Below are 25605 nucleotides of genomic sequence, written 5' to 3'. Positions count from 1 at the left end.
CAGTGCAATGTAGACCCATAAGGAGAGGCTAAGAGAACAGGATCGTTTAGCCTGAAAGCTTTGGGAGAACCAAGAGCAATCTGACTGTACCTGCATGTAGAAGATGGAGTCAAGCTCTTAATGGAGCTGCACAGCAGAAGGACAAGAAACAGGAGGCAGAATTTGGAATAAGGGAGATTCTGGCTTGATATAAAGAATAAAATTTTACCATGAGGTGAGTCAAACTTTGGAGAAGGCTACCCAGAAAGGTTGTGGCATCTCCGTTCCTGGTAGTTCAAAACCCCTGGCTGAATATCATAGTCTCAGTCTGGTGCTGAAGGAGGAGGCTGGCTGCAGACCTTCAACTGTCAAAAACTCACAAAATAACTGGACTTGTCAATTTCTTTGTACTAGAGACTTTCCAGATTTCAGGTAGGTTTACTGCTTCCTCACACAGTGGACCCATGCATTTGAATTGGGGGAGATGCTCTAACGGCTGCTGAATCAGAGTCCAAATTCCCATGGTTTGCCTAGAATTTTCTCTGCACACTTGTTTGTGGAAAAAAAAAAAGACTGCTTTTAAACTAAGATCAAACATCTGCCACTTCATTCATAATAGGAATGTAAATGTAACATATTCTGCTGGCTGCTGATACTCTCCCCTTAATTTCACGTCTTAAAGTCATGACCATTCTCTTATATCATCAAGAAGTCCTGAGTCTAAGGTCATCTGGCTCCTATATGAGGTATTTTTACTTTAAACAAACATTTTTTGCTTGCTTCCCCCATGAACAGTTGTCACAAGTCATCGTTCTCTAGCAGGATTTCTGCTAGAAGGAAATGCCTTCTTCATAACCGCTTATAACAGAGGACCTTCAGCACTTCAAGGGAATGGATGGCCCCACTATTTACCTCCCTCTAACAGCAAACTGCTCATATTACAAAAGAGCACAACAGAAAGGCTAAATGAGACTGAAATGTAAGAGCAGACACGCAAGACAGCGATCAATAAATTCATGACACCAATAACATGTCATGTTTGAGCAGAGTGATAGGGAAATGTCTTCACCCTTGAAACTGAGCATACATAAATTCAGCTGCTACTCAGTTCAATCTTTCATTTCTCCTTCTTGGTATTCTTTATTTCAAGCGTTCTTGAGTTTGACATTTATATTTCACTTCATTTTGATACTGAAGAAAACTAGATTTATTTTATTACAAGTTATATATTCAGAAGCAATTGATGAACAGAGTGGAAAAAAATAGTAAGTCTATAGAATTTGTCTGTCTTATGTTCTATTCAGAAATGAGTAGATCAGTAAAAACAATCTGAATTTAGGAAACATTCTGTTTTCAAAATACCTGGTCTTAAATCATAGAGCCCCACTTTAACATTCAGGTCCTATTTGGTAAAATACTTAAGCACATCCTGAAGGAAATACATAATTGTATCCTGATAACTTCAGTGAAGACAGGTCTCCATGCTGATTTAAATAGGATAATCTTAAGGGTAAATATTTGTGCAAGCAGGATTTGTTAGCTGGGAAAGATTGCAAGGGATATGGGAAGATGGTCATTCCTGAAGTGAAGAGTAAAGGAATAAAAAGGTGATGGTTGAGTTAAACATCACACAGATAGAAGAACAGCTTCCTACTGCACTTTCCATTGCTGTTATGCAAAAGTATTGAATTGTGTATACACTTTGACTGCTTCCCCTCTCTTGCACAGCAGGGTTGTTATTTACAGATATAAAAGTCACCCAGTCCTAAAAAGTACAATTCTATATACATCGCTTATTTAATTACCTACAAATTTCACAGGCCAAGTATGTCCTTCAAAGAGCAATGCCTCAGATTTAGCACAAATGGTGTCACTTGGGGGGAAAAAAAAAAAGAAATAGATTCCTTTTTTCAGGCATTTTATTTAAAATTCATAGACCTATAGGAAACAAACTGTAGCCAGAAAGAGTCACCTGCCCTTTAAAAAGAAGGTCTATAAAAAGAAGGCAGAAAGCAAACATATTTCTACTATATTTATTTTCTTCCAAATAATAGAAAAGAATTTTAAAAATGTGAAGAAAGAACTTACTTTCAGTGCAAATAGGACAGCATCCTTTTCTGTTCAGGATTTTACCCTAATTGGGAGAAAGACAGGCTGATTTAATGAAAGAGTTTTTGGAGCAATGACTGTGTTATTTTGTAAGGCTGGATAAGCTTTTGAAAATAGTTTAAGTTGTGTTTGAACTCAATGCCCTGGTTACAGCTTCAAATATCAGGTGCTAAAAGCAGACAGAACTATTCAAAAAGCTTCCTGGCAGTCTTATTAGAAATGTAATACTAAAAGACTTCTCTGTTACCAGTTTTCTCTTTAGAGAGTGTGAAAGAACTTTGGGCTCATGTATTCACAGATATCTAAAAGCAGACTAATCATTTAGTTACCAAGATCACCACATAGCATATATTTCCTAATGTACTTATGGACACTTATGCAATCTGCAGCCCTCCACACCCCAACAGTCCCCCATGCCCCCAGATCATTCATTTTCCTATAGAAATGAAGGAAAGAAGGAGGCACTAGTTGATATCTAGTTTGGCCAGATTTCTTTCATGGCTAAATCCCATGGTACCTCTTACCATATTATATTACCAATCTCAGACCAAGTTGCCTGATGAAGTAAATGGGCATACATCCAAAGACATGCAACATCTGAAAATAAAAAATCTGGTCTAATCACAGGATCATGGATGCAAGTCTCAAGTATTTACTCACCACTTTGCCCATGACAGTTTTATTTATAGTTGTGTCTTATACAAGGCTGGCTAGAAGTAGGAATCACGCTTCTTTGTACATAAATTCATTTTCTTTTTCAGTCATCCTCAAATTAAAAGATGTTCTCTCTGATTTTACTTAAATTCCCAAAAGCTTACCATCAAGTCAGAGGATAGGCCTGGAAAATTTCAGACTGAATGATATGTTTTTCCAAGCAAAAACTGGCAGGGGTTGTAACAGAACTAATGGTGATATTGGAGCTCACCCACATTCTCGTAAGGGGAAGGAAGAGGCATATGGAGTTGTGCTGTTCCCCGGCACCAACACTCCAGTCCAATAGTAGAACTGTAGTTGAACATAGAGAGTCCCCTTTGTGTGACCACTGGTCCTGTTCCCCACCAAGCAGGTGAGCAAGGAGTGGCAGGTAAGAGGGAGCAAGTGGAGCTGCAATATCGTTTGCTCCAAACACTCAGCAGTAGAGAAATGCTTACAAGAAAGGGGTGGCAGATCCATGCAGAGACAGGGGAAGTGGACCTAGAATGCAAGCCATATTGCTACCTACATTGCTTTCTGCCAAAAAACGCTGCCAAGCTTTGACACTGTGCATGGGGAGAAATGAGCTCCAGGTGATGAGCGTGCTTGAGCTCATTGTCTTCATTAGGGCATAAAAGTTCAGCGTAAGCTTGTTGCTGAATGTGCGACTGCACATGGAAAGAATGGATTTTAGGCACGTCTGGTCTTGAGAAATGAAATGGATTTGAGTTTCACTGGCATGTGGGCAATGCTTAGACATCTGTGTGACCACCAGGTCCCAGAGCAAAGAAAATACTGAGGACCAGGCTGCAATGAGAAGACCTATCAAGCACCTGCTAGCACAAAATCCTTTTAAGAAAGAACCAGTAAAACTGCACAGAAGTACAGAGCTGGGCAGCATTTATTTGTACAAAAGGAAGACGTGCAGCTGAATGCCAGGGCTGCACACCGTAGCCTTACCTCTGTTTCAATAAAAGAGTTGAAATCATCAGCCAAGCTGGAAGTGGCAAAAATTCAAGTGAAATTGCAATCTCCAAGGCTGCCTGCTGAGGCTGGTTACTTGAGCCACCATGTTGGCCTGAGATCCTGTTTTTGTCTTGTAGAATAAGGAAACCCGTTATTGCTAACATGTGCTGCAAGAGTTCGTTAGCATTGAGGGTTCCCTTAGGAGTGGGCTAAGTGATGTGATCCCATTTTTCCCTATGAATATTTATAAGCAGACCACATTTGAGTCTATTTATTTTCTGGGATTTTTCTTCTTTTTTATGAGGTTTTCAATTTTATGTCTGAGGTTTTGGGTTTTTTTCTAAGTCAGGACTAATTGAGGGGGTTGTTTGGTTATGCAATAGCAACAGCTGTTGTTTTTTTGTGCCTCATTTGGCACTAGAGTAAAAACAGCAACTTTTTGTTTGTAATAATAACAGATGTGTATAACATTAAATGCTGTCTGCGTTAAAGATGGGAGAACATGTTCTGAATAAATTTTCAACTCTCTTCAAGTTCATGGGTTCAAAATTTACCCTCAAAATCAAACTCTGCAAATATCTTCACATGCCATGAATTTAATTCTATTAACTTTTGAGCTCTGGACATCAGAAAAGGTTGTGTGCTGTAAAATGCAACAGACTCTCTTCCAGAAGTACAAAAAGAGACATCTGTGACCAGTGACCATTTCCACAAGCAAGCATTATTAGTGGAGAATGCATAGGCATAAGGAAAAGAGGCAAGGAGGAAATAGATAATCATGGATAATAGAAGGAAGATGGCACAAGGAAAGCAGGAGGCTGGAGCAGGGCTAAGGCAAGTGAATAACAAATTAAGTAAGAAAAGGTCTAATGTTTGTCTGAAATTCAGACTTGCCAAGTGTTGAGATTATACTCCCTTTCTCTATGGCATTTAAGCATGTATTCAAGCAGACATGGAGGACCTTCAGCAAGACTGGACACATGCTTAACAGTGTTGAATGGGGTCTAGCATGCACCACACCTTGCAGGCTGATGCTCCAGGTAACTGAGAGGAAATATCAACATAAAATCAACTGCCAGAAAGCCAGAAACAGGAACCACAAGCCACAGGGCTCACTAGAAGCCCAAGAAGGACTGATTTTACTATAGCTATGACAGGAGCAATTGAATTTGGAAAAGATATATTGCCCCTGCTGCAGATAAAAGAAGCTAAGAAAAAAGCTACCTGTAATTACTGATACAGAATTAAACATTTCAAAAAGAGAAGAATAAAAGGGATGAAAAAATGTGCCTAGTTCTATGAAGAAAATTAAAGGAATGGCAGAAACAGTCTCTTAAAATATGGCAGCCTGCCACCAATAGAATGAATAATACAAAAGGTTGCACAGTACTAGAAATTTCTGCTGAAATGTCACTTTGAAACTTATCCTTTCAAGAAATAATTGACTAAAATCTATGTTGATAAATAATATTCCATCACAAAAACAAAGGAATAAAGAAACAAAAAGCATTTAAGTCAAGAAACAATAAGCTGCGTTGTGAATCTTCAATGCTTTCACTTAGTTGTGTGCATCCTAATGCAATTTTAATGAGATAACTGTATGGAGACTGACAACCTAAGGTGCAATTTTACTCCACAGCAGTCTTCAACAGCCAATAGAGACTGCTTAATAGCAGAAATATTGGGAAGAGAGGAAAAAAAAAAGAGTTCATATCCCTACAGTTTTCAGAGACAGTGGCCTATCTCTGTTCACGATACCCATACTTTCAGTATCAGAATCACTAAAATATCTTTATCTTGAAAATATGGTGTGTTTGATTAATGTTTATAGATTTCTGACAGTACATCTCATCAAAGAGAGCGTAGCACAGATGAAAAGTGAAAGATTTACATCCATTAGCATACATTATTTGCCTTAAAATTACTTGAGGTGGTATCCATTTGGAATAGGAAAATAAATCTCACTCTAGAGTTTACATTCCCTCTCCTGCTTGTCTTTCCAATTTAGATTGAAAGAGCAGAAACATAGCTTGTATCTGTGGAGGAGGGTGGTTTCACATGCAGCTTGGAATGGGCTCCATTTTAAAAGAGGGAATAGGGTGACTGGTTAGATGCTAGAGGGAAGGGCTCTGCAGGATAACATAATCTGATCTTTTCAGCCCTGAGGAGCTGAGCCTTGTCTGAAGAATCAACTCAGAGGTTTAGTGCAGTTAAGGGGTTTGCATTAACCTTGAAACAGCTGGTTGGTACACCAGTCAGTTTGTACATCAGTCAGTTATGGTCCCACAGGACTGCAGATGATGAATTTTTAGCCAGTACTGTTTTCACTAACTTCTCCATGAACAGTGAATTCATTCACAGAAGCCACTTTAGTTGATTATCGCAATGCTGTAATTCATATAGGGTAATGCTGAAGTGGTTTATTTCACTTAAGAATTATATTGCATCAAACTAGTTATTTGATCTCAGAAACATCTTGAATGTTTGAAATGCATTTTGCATGGAGAAGATATAAATGAGATGCAGTATATGCCAGGGTCAACAACTAAGAATTTGAGGAGACCGGAAGGGTCCAAGCTCTCACCTCCTGCTTATGTTGTGAAAAGCAAGGAAGGCTGATCACCACGGGCCTCATCTGGCTCCCAGAAGAAGAGCTCCTTTTTTTCCTATTTCCTGTGTGCAGTATCTCATATGAGGCCTGTTAACAAAACTACCTTGTGCTGTGAGCACTGGAGCGACAGGAAAAGACTGTCCCCTCTTCTGAGGATACAAACATCACTCCTGCAGACCACTGGCACAGCAGAAACAGGAGCACTGTGGTACAGGCATTTTATTCTACCACAGCTTCTGGCTGTCAAAAGTTCACACATATAAAATTTTACAAACTAAAGTTTGTCATTTAAAATTTTATACCTAGGTGTCTGTGACTCATATTTTCCCGACTGGCTTCCAGGATGGAGAGGGAAACACTGAGAAGGTATAATGCTAACCACTTGGCTCTCACTTCTGCAGCTCTGTTCAAAGATCTGACCTTACATGAGGTGCTATTTAGAGCTCCCTCTTCTGAAAGCTTGGGCCATTAAAACAAAGTAATTTGTCAGTGACAGAAATCCAAGAAACAAAAGCTGATTTTACCTCAAGGTTTCATACGCTAAGCAGTTCAGTAAGGCGTAATTGCACCACACTCTGGGTTCACTTCAGACATTCAAATAATTGTTTTTCAGGCTGAAACTGTGGCACAGTTTGATAGAATTTTTTTTATTTCATTTAATTTACCTGTCCTACCAAGTTTCAAGCCTCATATGCACTAAGAAAAGGAAGTACAAGCTTTTGACGCTTAACATCTGCAAGCTAAATGTATGTTTATATAGTCATCTCACCACTCTACAAAGCTACTTAACATAAGTGAAAGAGATGTTGCACTCCAGGTACTTGAGACAAAGTAAGGAGGAGGAAAAGGAACAGTCTGCAAAGCAAAGACAGAGGCGAGAAGCTCTTATTCAGAGTAGCAATAGCACACTTGGAAGACACCAGCCTAAATTAATATGCCAAAAAATGTCTACTTTCCAATCTACATGCCCCAGTGCTATGCACACACTTCCAAGAAACACTGACAAACATAATGGTGGTGAAAAGCAGAGAAGAAAGCCACGCTCTTTTAAAAAACTCACATGAGGACAGCTGCTGACTGGAATGCATTGCTTCTTGCGACATTCTGTCTTGCCTTTCACACAAGCACAGATGGTGCAGTTCACAGAGGACCACATCTCTCCATCCTGCAAGAGGGAACATGATCTAGTATCAGTTGGGGTGGCAACAGGAAGCTATTTCAGCAAGGTATCATTGCACAAGAAGGGATAACTTTCCCTGTTGGCATTATGTCATTGTTTTGTCTATATTATTTTGAGGTATCTGTCCACATCCAGTTGTATTAAAGACAAAGATCAAATTCAGAGGGGCGTTCTTCCCTTCAGCCTTCCAGATCAAACATTTATTTTTCCAAAGCTAATCAAATCACACTGGCGCTTTCCATCAGTGTCCTGATCATTTGCATTGTTTTCTCTTCGGTATGTTCCTAAGATATGATCACACCTCCCACAAATTTTCATTTAAACTGACATAATTAGAAAAAACCTGATTCATTTGGTTGAGTGATGTCTAAGTTGTTGCATGTGAAAGTATTTGATTAAGATGTCAGCATATAGTGAATTTATTCCCAGATGCAGCATCAGTTTGGCTTAAGGCAGGAATGGTTGAATAATGAATTCTAATTTAGATTACTTACAGCACTTTCATAGACACTCGATCTGCTAAACATCTGAAAATGTTTAGAAGAGATACAGGACTGAGCTCCTCAAATGCATAGCAGGTAAGAGTCTACAGCTCTTGAAGTATTAGGTGCAGAGCAAAATATGGCCTTATCCTCACTTACTTGGGAAAGACTGTTCGTGGAACTGCCCTGGCTCATTTCTCCATAGTGCTTCATTTGCCAAGTGTGGTTCCTAAAACATTCTGTCTCACCCACTTACAGTCTTGTGCTAGTCTGCTTAGAGCCAAAATGTGCATGTTTTCTGTTTGCTGGACCTCTGTGAAGGAAGGGTGAGGATAGACCTGACAGGAGCAGAGAACAGGCAGTCCAACCAAACAGCTGTGAACAATTATGTGCCCACCTCAACATGACGTTCTGACCAGAGAGAAAAATAGATGATATCCAAAGTGCCAAGGGGTCCAACTTACTCAGTGCAACATGCACAGCTAAAGGCTGTCTCTCCACTGTCCTCTACGTCCCCGCCATGTTAAGATAGCCTCATGTTTCTGAGGCAGCGTGCATTCTGGTGCACTTCTATTGACCACTCTCCAAGCATCTCCTACGGTATCAGAATATTTCCCAACCAACTGAACGCAGCTACTGTGATTTTTGTTTCACGGCCATTTTTGCACAGGAGGGAACACAGTTCTGACTGCCCAGTTTCCCAATGAACCTGTGCCCGTTCTACTAGTGTTAGGCCATTAACTTCAACTGAGCTACACCAGATTTATCTTTTCTTACACAGGGCAAGAAATAGATGTATTGCCTCTATTTTTTTCTTATTCAATATGATGCTTAGTAATATAATAAGATCTTCACGAGAAGCAGAGTGTTTTATCTGGGTGCCTAAGAAGCAGGCACTTGTTCTCAAAACACTACAGTACCAGTGTGAAGGTTCCAATCAGATCCAGTATAGTCTCAGTGTACAGTAGGTTCACATGTAATTTCCAGAATAAACACTTCAGCTACATACACAAAAGACAGAAAAAATGGGAAGCAATTCTGGCTGAGCAAAAGAAATATTCACATGGGATTTAACATTTGATCTGATTCAAGGAGCTCTTAATTCACAGATGGCCCATAAGGTGACAAAACCTTTTTCTGACACAGTGTTAAAAAAAACTGCACCACTTGGAAAAACATACAGGGTCTCAGTGACATGAGCAGTGTTTTGCAGAGTATCCCCTGTGATTTGAAAACATTGAGTGAGAGCGCAGTAGGTAACTGTTATTATATGGCTATCCAAATCTTGAGATGTCAGAGGTGCTGTCCTCAGCAGAGCTGTGAAATTTCAATGAGTAACTTTCAGTCAAGATGAACTTTGCACAGCTCCTACTGCTCGGCTGTGGAAGAGACTGCCTCAGCAGATAAAGCCTACACACCTCTCAAAAATATCTTATCCATAAATATCAGCATTTGCTTGGGAAAGCAGAACATAAAAAACTCATGCTAAAAATGCATTACTTGTCTTGAAACAGAAGCTGGGAGAGACACACATCGCAACAAGGAGGAACTAGTCTTAATTGCTTCGTATCAGCGGAATCTGCAGAGACTCCAATAAAAAAATACCAGCTGGCAAATTTTGCTGTGCTTTGCCTCTGAGCTGTTCCGTCATCTAAAATGATGGTGAGAATTCTGCTAAAAAGCAAGTCACAACACTAACTTACAGTAAGTCTGTGTTGTTTCAGCATCTATTCTTGAGCCACACCTGAAACTTACCTGGAATATCTTACTGCCAAACTTGCACACTTTCATTTCTTCAGGAGCGATGTAGGAGATGCATTCCTTGCAGCAGTGGTCTTGGTTTTTATTGCATTCTCCAGGAAGCAAGCACCTCTTCTTACACATCACTGTTGAATCCTGGGTAAAAGGATAATAGGAAATCATTAAACCATCACCTAGGTGTTTCTACTCCTGTGCATCCTTATCAAAACATTTTCGCTTGCTCAGCCATTGCATCCAAGCAAGCTAAGAGCTCAATTGCTTTGGATAGCTCTGAGAAAACAAAAATAATTAACTGGATTAATGGAAGCACTCTGTTTACCTGCAAAATCTTGACTCTGGTCTGGCAACACTTTACTTTGTCCCTGGATAGGTGCAAAAGTGCATATAATCATAGTCATGCTAGATCAACTACATACAGTAATCACTTCCCTTTAGCAGCAGTGTGTTAGTTCACCATGTAGCGAGTTAACTCTTCTTGCAGCTTAATGCAAACTCAAAGAAGGTCATATAATCTGAGTAACTATTCCGCATCACTATGATAGGCATCATGTCTAAACTGAGGCACTCAGTAGCTTTTTAAACTTTTCTAGCACAATTGCAAGAGCTCTTCAGACCCGACTCTGAAGGACCACACAAGATGCCAAAGCAGAATCCTAGCAGGGCTTACAGCTCCACAGCCTTACAAGCTACTGCCAAGTCAGACAACCAGCATGCAATACCAAAGCACTGTGGGCTTACCTTGCATGTACACATCGTACAGTTGTCATAAATAAATGAGGATCCATTATCGTACACATTGCTATGAAAGAGACAGCTTCCAAATGGGAGGTCAAACACTTTCCTCTGTCCTGAATATAAACAAACAATAATAAAAACAGAATGTGGTTGAAGAGATGCCACACTGACAACAAAAATAGCAGGGCTTATTGTCACTAGACCAAATTCATCTGCAATATGTCATTTGCTGTGTGTTTCCATTTTGGTGTGTGAAAATATGTACTTTTAACAATTCTCTGTTCTTCTAGCACACACTCATCTATACAATTTTACTGTGGGAGGGAATATTAATGATTTATGACATGTTTATATTGGAAAAGTCTTTCTTCATCATAAAGTGTGCAGTGCAGCTACATGAATAAAAAGTAAGCACTCAAACTCTTAGGGTTTGTACATTTAAACTAGTTTAAACAGTCTTTAACTCAGTGTAATAACTTATCAAATAAAGCAGCCTAAACTGGTTTTAGCATATCTGCCTCAGGGGTTCACAGCAGCCAAACTAAACCAATCCAGTGATAATGATGCAGAAAAATCATATGTATTGCCCAGTCTTATTAAAATAGCCTGGTGTACCGTGTTTAGACACTGCTGCAAGAAATACAGGCATCTGCATAGTTTACAAGAAAAATGAAACAACAAAAAATACTTTCCAGAAGGCATTAAAAAAAAAAATAGGTTGCATGAAAGCAAGGCACTGCTTAGAGCACTATACAGGGAAGGTAGCATCAATACCAAATGCTTCCTGAAGTCCTGCAAATCTACAAGCACTTCGAGATCAAACTTGGAACACGTGCCCATTCTGATAGATAAGCATGGGGTCTTTACAAAAACTCTGAAATCACTATACTTATCTTTCTGGTTTAGAATATCTTTTCCTGTTTACTTTTGGTGGCAGCTAACTAATAAGTTCTCTTAGAAGTGGCTGCCAGTCTCCCAGCTTATCATTTCTGAGGTCTGATGTTAAACAGGCATCAGTTCCAAGGTTATAAGTGGGCACTATAAGTAAATATAAGTCACTAAGTACTAGCCCAACACTTTAGCTCCCAAACTGCCAAATCTTGGCAGCTGGGGTAGCTGAAGTTTGTCCCTGTGTTCTAATTTGTAATCCCTTCCTTTTCCAATAAGTCTTGATAAAAGCAGAGCAGCTTAAAAGAAAAAGTTTCCAGTTTCCTCTAAGAAATAAGTGAACAGAAGGGTAAGCACACAGCAGAATCCATTGGATTAGCCTTAAGCTTTCACAAATATTTATATGCAAATAACTATTTTTTAAAAAGCTAAGAAATAATTGCTGTTGTTCAGTTAGATGCAATTTCAATTTATCTGTCTTGTAAGCTAGGTACCTTGGACTAATCCGTGCTTGCACAACCAACTTCCCTTTTACTGAATATGCATACTTTAGCAAAGGCTTAATTTCTCTTGCACAACTAACATATGAAATCAGTTGAGGATGCTCAGTAGCCCTAAAAGGAACTGTTCCACATCCATGCACCACTTACAGGCAAAGCCAAGACATACCCCCATCTGTAACAACACATCTGAATCAATATGTGGGGCCAGGACTTCCATCTCATAACTTAAATCAGCAAGTGAGCAGAAGTCAAGCTCTCTCTCACGCTGTCTTGCCATGCCTTGCAAACCAACCCAACACAATTCTGGGTGGCCAACCCAGTTCAAATAGTTGGTAAAAAAACAACGACAAAGGACTTATCCTTTAAAAAGATGTGGTGATGGAGATATTGGCTTAATGGTCGGTCAGCTTTGCTGGCTCATAACCACTAGTTAAACTAATAATTCAAGTCTCAGTGGAGTCAACTGCATTCTTCTAACATATTTACGCTGAGTATCAGAAATCCAATTGCAGGGAGGTCTTGCACATGATATTTTAAAAACCATGCCTTGGCATCCCTGAAAACATTACTTTTTCCTACTGCTGTGCCCTTTGTTATGCATCTCTTGGCTCCACCTTGGCTCCAGAACGTTCAACATTTCGTTGTGAGTAGACATTACCTATTCACAGGTATCCGACATACTTTAATGTGATGACTGCACAAAATGGAAATCATTGTTACTGGCAAACTCACTTACAGACATTTCTAAGTTGAAAAAAGAAAAGAAGAATCTGTGCAAAAATCCCTGTGAAACAGTCAATATCAGAGCTGGCTTTTGAACACTCAGATCAAAGAGGAGAAGGTTCTGTTTGGAAAAACATGAAGTGGAGTGGACAAGGGGAGTTTGCAGAAGGAAAAATGTCCTCGGCCAAAAAAGCAGCTCAGAAGCTCACTATTTGAACTGTCCTTCTCCCTCCGTCATTCCTTATTCTATTTCTCTCTGGTGCTGCGGTTAAATGTTCTGGGCAGGTATTTATTTATAGCATTCCTCAACTAGTAAATAAATAAGCAAAGTCAGGCTTATTTCAAATAGTCAAAAATGTTAATTATTCTGAGAAACAGGAACTTTCTATAGCTCACTGCCTTCAAGGCCAGTGCTCTCTGTACTCTTATTCCAACCCTAGAAACAGGCCAGGGACAGTAGTATTTGGACAAAATGTCAAGGAGTTTCTGTTGAAGAACTGGTGGCTTGCAGTCCTGAAAATCTGCAAAAACTTACTCATAACCTCGTAGACCAAATTAAACCTAATTTACGTGGTCAGATCTCTGTTTATGGTGAACCTTGCTTATGAAATAGAGTCACATGCTGAGGAACGTTAGCCTGCTAATCAGATGAAATGGCACAAGCAAATAAGGGCTCTCAAAACTCGCTGCACTTCTTGGCATGGCTTAGAAGAACTAAACCTTCTCAGAGGTTTCTGACTAACCCCTGTGAAATGTGTTGGGAAAATATTCCTGGCTGAAACTGTGATTCCACCTTAAGAAGGCAACAATAAGGCAAATTCCTGGGTTCTGGCCTCTCTGACAACAACTTCTAAGAATGCAATTTCAGCCCAGAAGTTTTCTTTGACCTGCATTTCTGCAAAGCCAAGAATGCAAATGCACACTTAACCAAAAATCTGAGAGGGAGAGGCCTTTCCTTTTGTGGTACATTCCAATGAAACATTTCCTTTCGCCTCAACCTCCTTCACAGAACATGTGTAATGAAGGTGGGAAACATCTCTATATCTGTCTCTCTACGCAAGCCAACTGGCATATTCTCAAATGCTCTCCTGCAGCTGCTTGCTGAGTGCCATCCATCACAAGTGCACACGCAGACCCTGAGTACATATTGAAGCCTGTATATTAGAGCAACTCGGTCTCTTCCACCTTTCAGAATTTACAAGTATTAAGATTTACCAGTATTACCAACACACCATATTACAAATTACATAAATTACAAAATTGCCAGGAATGTAAACACTCACCTAAGCATTTGGGGCAACACTGTCCTGCGGGAGTGTGACTGAGGTGCTGGGGACAGGAGAGAATGGGGCAGACTTCTTGGATGCACTGGGTCCTGCCACCCTGAAGGAAAATAGGCTCATTTAGGAAAAAGCAAAATGTCAGGATGACACGTCAAGTAGACACACCCATACACAGACTGTTAGCACAGACTGTTAAAAGCTTTAGCCAAAGCAGTTTTTGCCAAAAGAAATTTCTTCTTGCATCACACACACGTGGAATGTGTACAACTGTCCTTTAGCACTTCCTGCATCTCTTGCATTTTTTCATTCTCTCAAGAAATGAATGTAGCAGTTGAAAAAATAGTGTCTTTCTATCTATTTCTTGGTTTAGATACGAAAACAAACAAACAAACAAACAAAGAATAAAATCACCACCCATGAACGTTTCCGGATGCTCAACAAAGTCATTGAACAATTTTTATTTCTCCCCTCCTGTGCCACATCCTTATAGGCTTGTCTGGAATGGGGATTAAGTACTAAAGCTAGATGAGAGCAGGTGTTCTTCCACTGTGTCCCTGATCTCAGAAGCCAAATAAGCCAAAATAATTTAAGAAAGCACGTTTTTGCTAGCCACTCAATCCAACCGTGCAAAACCAAAAGGTCTGTTTTCTTTGGAGGACTGAAAAAATCAAGAGAGCACATGAAATTTTCGGAATGAATGTGGCAAAAAATTAAATAAACAACCTGTACTAGATATATCTTCACGAGCCAATAAATATCAGGGAAAAGAGAGACAACAAGAACAGCAAGACAAAAGCACAGAATATTTCTATAAGATTAACTGCAGTTAGTCAGAAGAGATCTTTGTTGTCACTGTGCTGCGTTTCGAAAGTATTTCACCATGCTTGGAGAATACTGCATTCAACTCAGGACTCTCTATCAAAATGTGCTTCAAATGCTCATAAGAGATGTCCAGGTTATTACACTTCAAAAATCAGCCTGCGTTTGCCTCAGCAAGTCTTTTTCATCTAGCTACCCTGCCTCATTTATCACTCAGAGCTGCACTTATCCTAACAATAACCTTTGTGTTCCTGGATGCTGAGAGATGGAAAGCTTACGAACCGTCTCCTCCCTCGCGCATGCTGGATGCATCTCGAAGCTCCCTAGGGAAAGATGGAAAAACCTGTTCATTTTGAAGAGCTCTGTGCCTGAAATGATATGCCATTCCACTCCTAATGGCCTCAGTGAATAACGTAAAAGCTTTTAGATACGGGTAAATCCACATATGCACTATTGCACAGAAAACAACATGCTGACTGTACCCCAATTCTATAATAAGTTTTCAGGCACTGGAGTCTACCTGTCCCGTGGGGCTACCAAAGCATCCTGAATGCACGTGGCTAAGGGCTGCTCATAATTCATTCACTGCTGCGTGCAGAAACACAGAGGTTATTGTAGACTGAAATGACTGCTCTAAATTAAGGGTCAGAGCAGAAATTTGACAAAATGAAATGAATTCTTCACTGAAGTTACGATGCTCTGGGAATAGCTCTGTGAGAAGAGACACAGGTGCAGGATGAGAGAATAAATATCAAAGAAGGTCTCTCCTGTCATTCTGCTTGGGGAAAAAGGCTAAGAGAAGACAAAGTTCAGACTCTGGTGATAACTCAGTGAATTGCAAAGGAGAGCAAAGAGGCCGCAGTCAGCCTGGAATCAGGAATACAGTATCAGGAATACAGCCACAGAAGATAAAGCAGAACATGGTGATCGCAGATCTTCTCTTGCAACTCTGCTTCTGTGTTTAATAGTCACATATCCCATGCCTCTACAGAAATGTTCGATAGTCTTGCTTCTCTGACAGATGGAATCAAAGCTCAGCCTTACAAAATACTGAGGCATTGCCTTGCAGTTTGTAGCATAAACTTGTTAAAAATATATATATGAAAAGCCCAGGAGTGAGTAAAAAATATGAACTATTTCTTCATTTCTGTCTATTCTCCCTTTTATGTCAGCAGTGATAACTGAACCAGTGCCTCCTCTGCACTGAATTTTTGTCTCAGTCCAGTTTCATCTCTCTTCTTACTCCACTGTTACACTCATTCCAATTATAATGCTGCTAGAATTTTAACAGTAAAACAACTTTCTAGTTCATTGCTGCCTCTGTATGCTCTTCTAAGTTTAAAAACCATCACAGGGTATATATTCAAAAAGGACCAAGTAAGAATAACTCTACTTGCCCTTAAAAGTATTTAGCTTTAGTAATCAATATTCACAGAGTAAAAAATTCAGAGTGCTAGTTCACAAAGCAGGATTACCTAACATTGCCAGTTCCTTATATGGCATGAAATAGAATGGTACAGAAAACACAGTATAACATAAGTTAAAAATGCAAGGGAAAAAATAAATCCTGAGAGCAAAAAGATTGGCTCCAGAAAACATAAACCAGGATAAGAATTGCACAGTTAACACCTTGCTTCCTTCACCTCCCAGCTGCATCCACAGCTTTTAGCTCACATTTCCTTGTTGAGTGTAGCATCTCCCAGACAGCCAGAATATTCCAGGTCTGAAGCAACACTTGCCAGTAAAATCAAACCTGAATTGGAAGCCAGCGCAGGCCATTAAAGTACAAGTGACATCTGCTTCCTATGAGAAATACTTTTCAAGAGCTAGGCAAATAAATTCTTGAGTGATAGTTACACGAAGCCTTAATCAAGATGCTGCTGCAGTCCACAGTCTTCTGGAGGTAATGGATTTCCTAAGAAATCTGAGGTCTAGAGTGCAGAGGGTCACCTTCCATGGTGGAAGCAAACAATAACTCTATAATCCCTGCTGCCATCTCCTACCTGCAAAACAAAGGAAGAGGACCCCTGGAATTGGCTCAGAGGGCAATATGGGCTATCATGTCTCAGCAGCTTTCTCACAGACGTGGGAATGAGGCAAAGATGGACGAGCACCTTCTAACTCTCCCATAAAATTCCCCTCTTTGAGAAAGAGAACCGCCTTAGCCTTTCCTAAAAAAAAATCGTGGAGCTTTTCAGCTGTCTTTCCACCCGCTTCTGACCTGACTTTGACTATGATGCTTTGCTGTTCAACAGGGACACAAGAAACTTAGTGAAGACAAGATGTACACAGGCAGGCTGTGTCAGACTTTGGTGGGGACATGTGATGACAGAGAGGGTGTAGTTTTGGGACAGGCTACACACACACACGTAGTGTATGGTGTGTATGTAGGACTGATGGATGGAAACATGCCTGCAGAAAAAAACTGTCTGCCCAAAAACTCTTGAAGGCTGAAGAGCTGCTGCCATTATTCTCCAAAAGTCTTGGTCTTCTTGTACAGTGAGAGCAAGAAAAGTGACCACCACACTGAACAACATCCAGTTTAATTTTGAAGTAGTCCTGCATGGAGCCAGGAGTTGGCATCAACTAACCTTGTGAGTCTCTTCCAAACTGGGTTATTCTCTTCTGTTAGCAGAGCTCCACTTGTCATAATCAGATTCTGAAAGCGCTCATGAAATATCAGAAAGACAGAGGCTTTCTCATTACAGAGGATGTGAGAACTAGCAATTTGCTTGTTACTGATAATTGGCATTAAATAATATAAACTATAAAATTGTGAATTATAAAATAAAAATAATATTAAATGTTAACTTTATTATCAAGAGCCATGTTTCTTGTGAGCATATACCTTTCTATTTCACTTTCAGGCTTTATCTGTGTGTAATAGTGGAGCTATAAAGCATCTGAAAATGATTCCTCCCTATTTTTGCCCTGTGCTGACCTTGTACTTGAAAGACTGCAAATTCTCCAGCAGAAGTAAAATTTTCATCAGTTTTGCAGAAGACCATGTCTGTGTGCTGGGACTAGATTCAGCCCAATCTGGATTGTAAGGTATTCTTCATTCTCCTTTTAGAAGAGTGAATGGTTTCACTTGCCAAATGAGTCTATCCTTATCAAATAAAATAAGGAATTTATAAAGAAATAGCAAGATATTACATTTCTCTCAACTCCAGGACACGTATTTCAGATATTTAGAGCAAAGTGTGATGTCTTAACAAGGGTTGCCATAAGAACTAAAACAGATATCCAAGATTGTCTGCAGCTTTGAATAACGACCACCAGCATGAAAAACATGTCTGAAAGTTCATCAGGACCACCAAGCACTGAGCAAGTCTGCCATGCTATCGGGAAGAGAAGCCAAATAAATACATAATTGGATGACTCTTTGCTTTCAACTGTTTTAGCATTTTCTTTGTGACTATCGCCACCATGAATAGCCACAATAATAAAGAACATCATTTCTGTGACAATCATGGCATTAAAGCAAAGAATAGAAATCTACTGATCAAGGAATAGCTGTATCATTTGAGATTCAGATAATGACGAGTATTACCATTCTAGGGAAGAAAAAAAAAGTTGAAGACACACCAGTATACTCCTATTTCATTATGTCATAATTGTCAAGGTGTATGACACCTCCTATATGAATTGGATAATATAGTGGCTTGTATACAATTCTGGTCACCAAGAGCTACATCTGATGTATTAGTTATTGTGTGATTGTAAAGACATCCTCCTACCTTCCAAACATGCACTAAATAGATAGAACTAGTCAGCAACATGTATTATGCAAACATCTTCAGAAGGCCCCTTGAATCACACACTTGTAAATTTATGCCTTGGGTTTACAGTCAGTTCTACAGTCCTTGATTTGTCTTGGAGGTAGCCTTCACACACAGAAGTGAAAGGATATCATAACTGGGGACAGACAGACTCCGGGAATACCTTCATCTTTACACAGTATTTGAGGGTCCCTACAAAAGCCACATCATGCACAGTGACAACTGCCTGCAGATCACCGGAGGGGGGAGTGAACAAAGCAGCAAAACTGTTCTCAGCACAAAAGCAAACAGCATATCAGTCAGCACAACAAACAGGCAGGCAGACAAGCCAGAGCTTCCCACATCCCTGCAGCTTGGTATGTTGTCTAGACAAGGATTTTAAAAATGTCTCTTTAGAAAATGTTGGATAAAATTCAGAATAAGGAGATCTTGAACTTTAGTTCAGCACAAAAGGTATTTAAAGTGCCTTGTGTGCACATCATTTTTATACTCTGGATCCAGATGTTAAAACTCTGTTTTCTGTGGTATTGCTGCTATAGATAGGCTTTAGAAGAAGGTTCCAGTGACAGCTTAAAGTGGTGTCCTAAGAACTGGCACGTGCAGCAAGTGCTCTGAAGAACTCTTCTTCATTTTAGTGTCAGATCATGCAAATGAGTATGGATACAAAATACTGTCTTAAATGTCTTAAACATTAGCTAAGTTCCATAAAGATTAGAAGTGGCAAACTGAAAGATTCCTGTGAATAAACTGCTGGAGTAACTTCTTCACAAAGTAAATGTACAGTTCTTAAACTACTATTTCTCTGTTTTCTTTGAATCTGATGCAAAGACATTCCTTGTCTTAGTCAAGAGAAGCCTAGAGAATTCCATCAATCTGCCCCATCTCTCCCTTTATGTGCAGCTTTATGGTACAAGTAATTAGATGCATTTCTTGTATAATCAACAAGCTGCATTAATTATACAGTTTAATTAGTTGTCTTCAACTAATACAAAATCACATACCCAAGCATCTAGAGAATTGCAAGTGAGGTTGCAAAGCGTCACATAGTTGCAACATCTTGACCTAAAACCTCAATTCGAAGGCCCTTCCTCTTCTGGAAATTAATCAGTATATGCTTGTATCCAGCTGTTGCTGAATTACCGAAATTATTCATTATTTAGTAGTTCAGGGCAGGATGAAGCCTCTGAAATAGTTGTGCTTTCAATCAACTAAATAGCATGTGTACAAAGTGACTCATATAAGCTCCAAGTCAACTCAGTCTTGCCATCTACTTGACAGCCACGTTTCCTGGAGTTGCTTAGATGGAAAAAAAAATATCTCTGTTTCAGAGGGAAGTGGTACGCTGTGTTTGTTTGCAAACACATATTTGGAATATCACAGCATCCTCTTGCAGGGTAAAACAGCAATTCTGTGGTGTGGTTCTCCACTTTGAAATCAAGCTTTCAGGTTCCAAAACACAATTTGCCTGAGGAGGTGGAGGACCAAGGTATCTACTGCCATGGGTAAAAAGGAACATTCTGGAGAATGAAATCAAGCTTTGCACAGTAGCTGTCTTGTAGTATGCAGCCAGAGACAGTGCTCCTAAAATTTCACAGTTCCTGGAACCACTGAAGGGCTCCTCAGGGAGGGTCAGGCAGAGCCCTGCTCTCAGCTGGGGGCTCAGCACAACCAGCACGTGGTCATATTTCTCTGGTCTAATAGCACTGTGCAGAAGTGTTGCTCAGATTATATTGCATCTGGCTTCACAGTCCAGCTGAAATCAAATTACTCGCTGACCCAACAGCATAAATGCATGGTCTAACAGCTGAGCAGCCAGCAGCCCTCTCCCCTCTAGGGTTTACAATTTGAGGGCTTTTGGCTCTGTTCTAAGTAACATCATAAATAGCCCCTCTTCACTTGGAAGCCATGAAAGGTTTAATCATAGTGTGTTCTCCTTTCAGGCTGATTTCCTAAAGAAAGAAGGCTTATGCAGGCACAAACCAAGCACACCTGTAGCTTGTGAATCCCCAGTCAGCTCCAACCACAAATGACCAAGGGACTCCACTGAAAATGGTACAGAGATAAAATAACAAAAATCTCAGAGATATTAAAATCTCAAGGACGTCGAGTTGCTACATGTTTTGTTAAAAAACAGATGGTTGCAGAAAATACAGAAACCTAGCTGCTTTCCAAAAGGGACACAAGAAAGCCTCAGTGTTAGGCAGCAGCTGGCTGCCTGCAGTGTCTCCCAGCCCCAACACCTTTTGCTTGGTGCTCAAGTCATAGAGGAGAGCTCAGATTATTGCCATTGGGGCAGATAGAGGAGCAAGGGCTATAGAGGCAGCCCATCTGTGGAGTCAGACTTTAATTGCTTCAGCTCCTGGGACAACATCTCTACTACACCATTCTACAACACCATTCTACAACATACCTACTGCACCATTCCCATGAGGTGTGGCATTTTTTTTTCTCCTGACTTTTCTCTTTTTTCCATGGTACCCAAAGAGATTCATGATACCTGTGTTCCAGACTGGCCTGCAATTGAGTGTTGGATTCTTCCAGCTGGAGCCCATATACTTGTTCTGCTTTGGGATCTGTTTTTTATTGATTATTTTCCTCAGCAGTTCAACAGTCTTTTTTCAAGGGTAGATCTGTTTCTCTCCACAAATCTCTCCTGCAAACTGAAATAACGTGTCCCACAAAAGATTCTGTATTTCATTAGGTTCTCTTTAATGTCTCTAAAGTTACATGCAGAAGCCAGAGCTTTCAACCCTGTAATATAAATGTCTATTCCTTCTTCTGCTAGTTGATAGTGAGCTAAAACAATCAACTCACTATCTCTCTACAGCTCAGAGATGTCTGGATTCACAGCATACCTCAAGTACTCTTGTGGGCTTCTTAGTTATTCTGATCATCATTTAAAACTTCTCAGAACTTTTTTTCCAGTCAGAGAGTATCTAAAAAGCTATCATCCTTTTCTCAACTCTTCCCATAACATTAATGCTGCATACTAGCTCAGTCTTTGGTTTTAGCAAGAAGTTTGGCCAGCATCTGAAATCAAGCTTTTATCTAGTCCAAATCCTTTCATACCATCTCCATTACATCCTGTCATTTCACATACTAATCAAACTCTCTTCCTTTGCTGCAGATCTCACTGAACTGACAGCTGTCATTGCACTTTATATATCTCATACTGAATAGTAGTATCAAAAGTCTTCAGACCTGTGAAATTGAAACTTGCTGTTCATTAAGAGAGTGACTTAGAATACATGCCATCACTATGGGTACCGCTTCACACACCCTCCCAACACATCTTGGTGTTTTCTGTCAACCATACTTCTGTAGGCAGTGCTTTGCCCCCTAGATTCCCTCCAGCTGCTGCCCAGAGCACACTCAAATAGTACAAAGTCATCTTTCCAAATGCTGCTAGAGGTAATGGAGCTAGGGATGTCAATCCACACAGCACACCCTCGAGCAGCATGCCTTTTTATAGTGCAGGAAGTTAGATGAGCACACAGTGCAAGAGGTTCATTTCAAGGTGGTACATAGGCAAGGACTGTATCAAAGACCATAAAGAACAGTGGGAGTCCTCCCACTGGTTGTCAGTCTGCTTCAGAGAGCAATGCTTAGAGCACAAGACCTGAAGTTGAACAGCACGATGCTGAAAAAAATGAGGCAGGACAACCACTTTGGTGGGACTGGGCAGGAGGCAGCCCTACGCTGCAGGACGAGGCAGAGAGTAGCAGCTTTATGAGGACAGTAGAAAGGAAGCAAAGACATTGGCAAGGAAATGATTCTGGCATGCCACTGCAGGAGAGAGTTCAGCTATTCATGATTAATTCAGCTGTTACACCAGAGGTCTCCAGTGAATACAGAACCTTTGCTGTGAGCCATAAGATTATTTATTTCTCTTCTGAAAATTACTGTTTCTATGAAAAAAAAATGCAATAAAACATGTTATTCTGGAAACTGTCTGTGGACAAATAAACTATCAGAATTGTCAGCTTATTCACCTCCCATCCCTGATAACAAGGAAGTTAGGGTTAAATTCAAGGAACCTTCCTAACTTCAGTTGTTTGAAGCAGAGCAGTAGCTTTCTAAATCAGGTCCTGACTTCTAGCTGCCATGACTTTTTCCCTTAATCAGCTGGAGGCTGCTTTGCTTTCACTGGCACTAAGAACAAATGAAGCACAGTTCAGTGGGTATACAGTTGTGTATATACAGCATCACTGTATTTGCATGATGTTTCCAAGTCCAGTCCCGATGCTTGCAAAATGATATCCACTGACACAATGCATTTAAACAAATAGCACTTGCTTTTCCTAAGATGAATTTGCACGAAAGCTTGCATTTGTCTGTGTGCATGCAGAGAGAGTTTTGTGATACTGCCCTACTTAGCTTTCCTTGCTGTCCTAAAGAAAAAGGTACCTCTATAAGCCCCACACTTTGGCAGCTATCACTGCTGCCTTCACCCCCAATTCCAGTTCCCACATTTCAGCACAGCACTGGCCCCAACTCTGAGAACAGTTTTTCCTCCAGCACAATCTGTTTGCAGAGATATGCAGTTATTAAATCCCTGCAGCGTCCCAGGCGTGTTTCTTGCACACACACAATATTAGTATCATTGTGGTCCTGAGAAAGGTGACAACTCTGACTCTCACTTCATCATCATTCTTTTAAATACTTGGTCACTACAAGAAAGTCTACAGACGTATCCGTACAGCTTTGCCTTACAGCATTAGTTTTAAATAATTTTCCTTCAGTTATCTGCAGAACTAAATTGCAAGACTAAAGTGAATTAAATTGCAAAATGCCCAAGTTTTGACATCTGACACTTTGCCTGAAAAATAAAGGCTTTATTTTTAGCAGTGTGGATAATTTCATGTAGACAATTGAAGTTCCTTTCTTTGCATGATTTGAAGCTTCATTTTTGGAGGTGTAATTGTCTAAATAAGGTCATGAATAAAACCAACTGAGGTTGTTCTTGGAAGAGGAAAAAAGTGCATAATTTAGAAGATAGTGCCTGCACACCTAACTTAAGAAGCGTTGTTACTAAGTCAAAAACTGCCAGAATAATTCACACCAAGCCACCATTCACAAAGATTTTTGAGAGAGAGAGAACAAATCTACTTCAGTGAGCCAGGAGAATGAAATATTGGAGAGACTGATCCTTCACTGGCTGTTTTTCTACAATTTATGGATGCCATAGCCTGAGGGGTTGATAATAAAACACACTGATAGGACATCCGTGGTAATGATCCTGTCGTAGGCCACTCCAAAAGTAATGCCTCTTATTTCCATGAAAACTGCAACAGATACAAAAAGCACAACAGCACCATTTGATAGCACAAATTCTCAACTACAAACACTATTTTTCAACACAGTCATCACCATTAGCTATACATTTTTGCCAGCAGTGAACAAGAGCCTGCATGCCATGCTCATAAAAATCTGAAACAAGGATGGCACAGTTTCACAGCTGCTGTGATAGCATCAATATTAGGAAAAAGTTGCCCACACAGTCCATCCTTCATTGACCCAAACAGAGGGAAGTTAGAAGGCATCAAACTCAAACTATGCAGTGAATGTGGTAGGACAGTCCAGTCAAGACTGGCAATGTGCTCCACAGTTTTTAAACCAGTGTAGGGCCTGACGTTCTCTTCTTCTCTGGCCTGACTCTGGAAGTTTGAGCCTTCAGCTTAGTTTGTGTTGTGATGTAGGAGTCATATGATGGTTTATCTGGGCTCCAGGAAATCCAGGAGCACTCCTGCTCTATCCCAAAAGACAGTGCACACTGGTTTACCTGCTGAGTCTTGAACTTTTTCTTCAGTGGGAAAGTCACACATCATCACTCCATGGACTGTTGTTTTGACTTATCTTAACAGAAAAATTTCCTTCAGCCTTGTATTGATTCAATAGATCCTGACAAACTTGCATACAGTATTTTTTCTGGTCCTGTGTGAACATTCCACCTGGAGCAAACTTTGCAATATTCTAATGCTGGAGCCATCATTTCCAATGCACTGAAGCCAATATTCAGCTCTGTACTCAGTTCCCTGGTTGTAATCCACTGATTCATGAGAATGAGCCGATCAAGAAGCACTTCATTTCATGGTGTGACATGGCTTGTCTTTCACATCGCTGTTGAAACACACCACTCACCACCTCACTGTGTTCACATCCACTGTTTAGTCTCCATAAACATTCAGCAAGCAGTCATGAACATCAGTGGGTACCATTTTCTCTGCATGGATGAATTCAATGACACCCCTTCGCTTCATAAACACTTCCACGTCAGATGTCATTTTGTCAGACTGCCCCTCTGCTGCCATCTATCACAAGGCAGCAAAATGTAATGGAATATTGGTGGGAAAGTTCAACTCCTACTCCCATACCACCAGCATCTGCCTCTGGGCTAACATAATAAAAAATAGGAGGCATTATTTTCAGAGTAGCCCTAATAGTCATAATAATACACTACTTCTGGCATTTTACGAGACCTTTATATATGAATGCACACTCCTTAAATGTTGTGCTTTATGTGTACTGCTGAGGTAAATTCTGGAAATATAGGATTAAATATGCACTGCTTCCTTAACACATTCAAAGATTTTTATGAATTGGAAATCCTGTTTGTCTCAAGCACTTTGCAAAGAGTTAAAAATACACTTTAAGTGTTACAGAGGCTTCAGCAGGAGACAGTGTTAAACCACAACCCAGTCAGAGGATTTCTTGGAAATACCGTTTTAAGAAAACTGTGCCACCTTTATGAAGCCAATGGGTTATGAAACCATGAAACAGGAACAGCTGTATTCTGCCTGAGGTGGTGTGGCATTAGACCTGCCATAGGTCAGTGGGACTCATCTATGGAAGCATTTCTATTATCACTGTGCACAATTCCACTATTTTGTACTAAACCAGAGATGCCTTTCCCCAGAGACATGGCTTGGCTTTACACCAGTGTATGGTACACTCTGGCCTGGAATTAAGAGAAAAGTCACACATTTTGGTATTAAACAAGTATTAGAAAGGCTGCTGAGGAATCTGCAGGTCTCCCAGAAAAGCCTTGGGAAGCACTCTGATTAGGAATCATTTACAAGCCACAATTCTTC

General features: G+C 40.2%; 1 protein-coding gene across 4 annotated transcripts in view; it reads right to left on the bottom strand.

The window, feature by feature from the left end:
* BMPER (BMP binding endothelial regulator) overlaps positions 1–25605 on the bottom strand; it is a 144862-nt gene that overhangs the window by 56600 nt on the left and 62657 nt on the right. For 3 of the 4 annotated variants that reach the window (XM_090142283.1, XM_031608358.2, XM_090142284.1), the window contains 5 exons: positions 13914–14013; positions 10520–10629; positions 9776–9916; positions 7419–7523; positions 2068–2113 (listed from right to left, as the gene is read on the bottom strand). In XM_090142283.1, the coding sequence (XP_089998409.1) occupies positions 2068–2113; positions 7419–7523; positions 9776–9916; positions 10520–10629; positions 13914–14013 (502 nt within the window). The remainder of the gene's footprint in view (positions 1–2067; positions 2114–7418; positions 7524–9775; positions 9917–10519; positions 10630–13913; positions 14014–25605) is intronic. The other variant, XM_090142282.1, reaches the window with a different exon arrangement.

The sequence above is a fragment of the Phasianus colchicus genome, chromosome 6 (genome assembly GCF_987193195.1).
Source record: "Phasianus colchicus chromosome 6, bPhaCol1.hap1.1, whole genome shotgun sequence".
Classification (NCBI taxonomy): domain Eukaryota; kingdom Metazoa; phylum Chordata; class Aves; order Galliformes; family Phasianidae; genus Phasianus; species Phasianus colchicus.
Note: the sequence above shows the minus strand (reverse complement) of the source record. Positions and strands in the feature narration are given on the sequence as shown.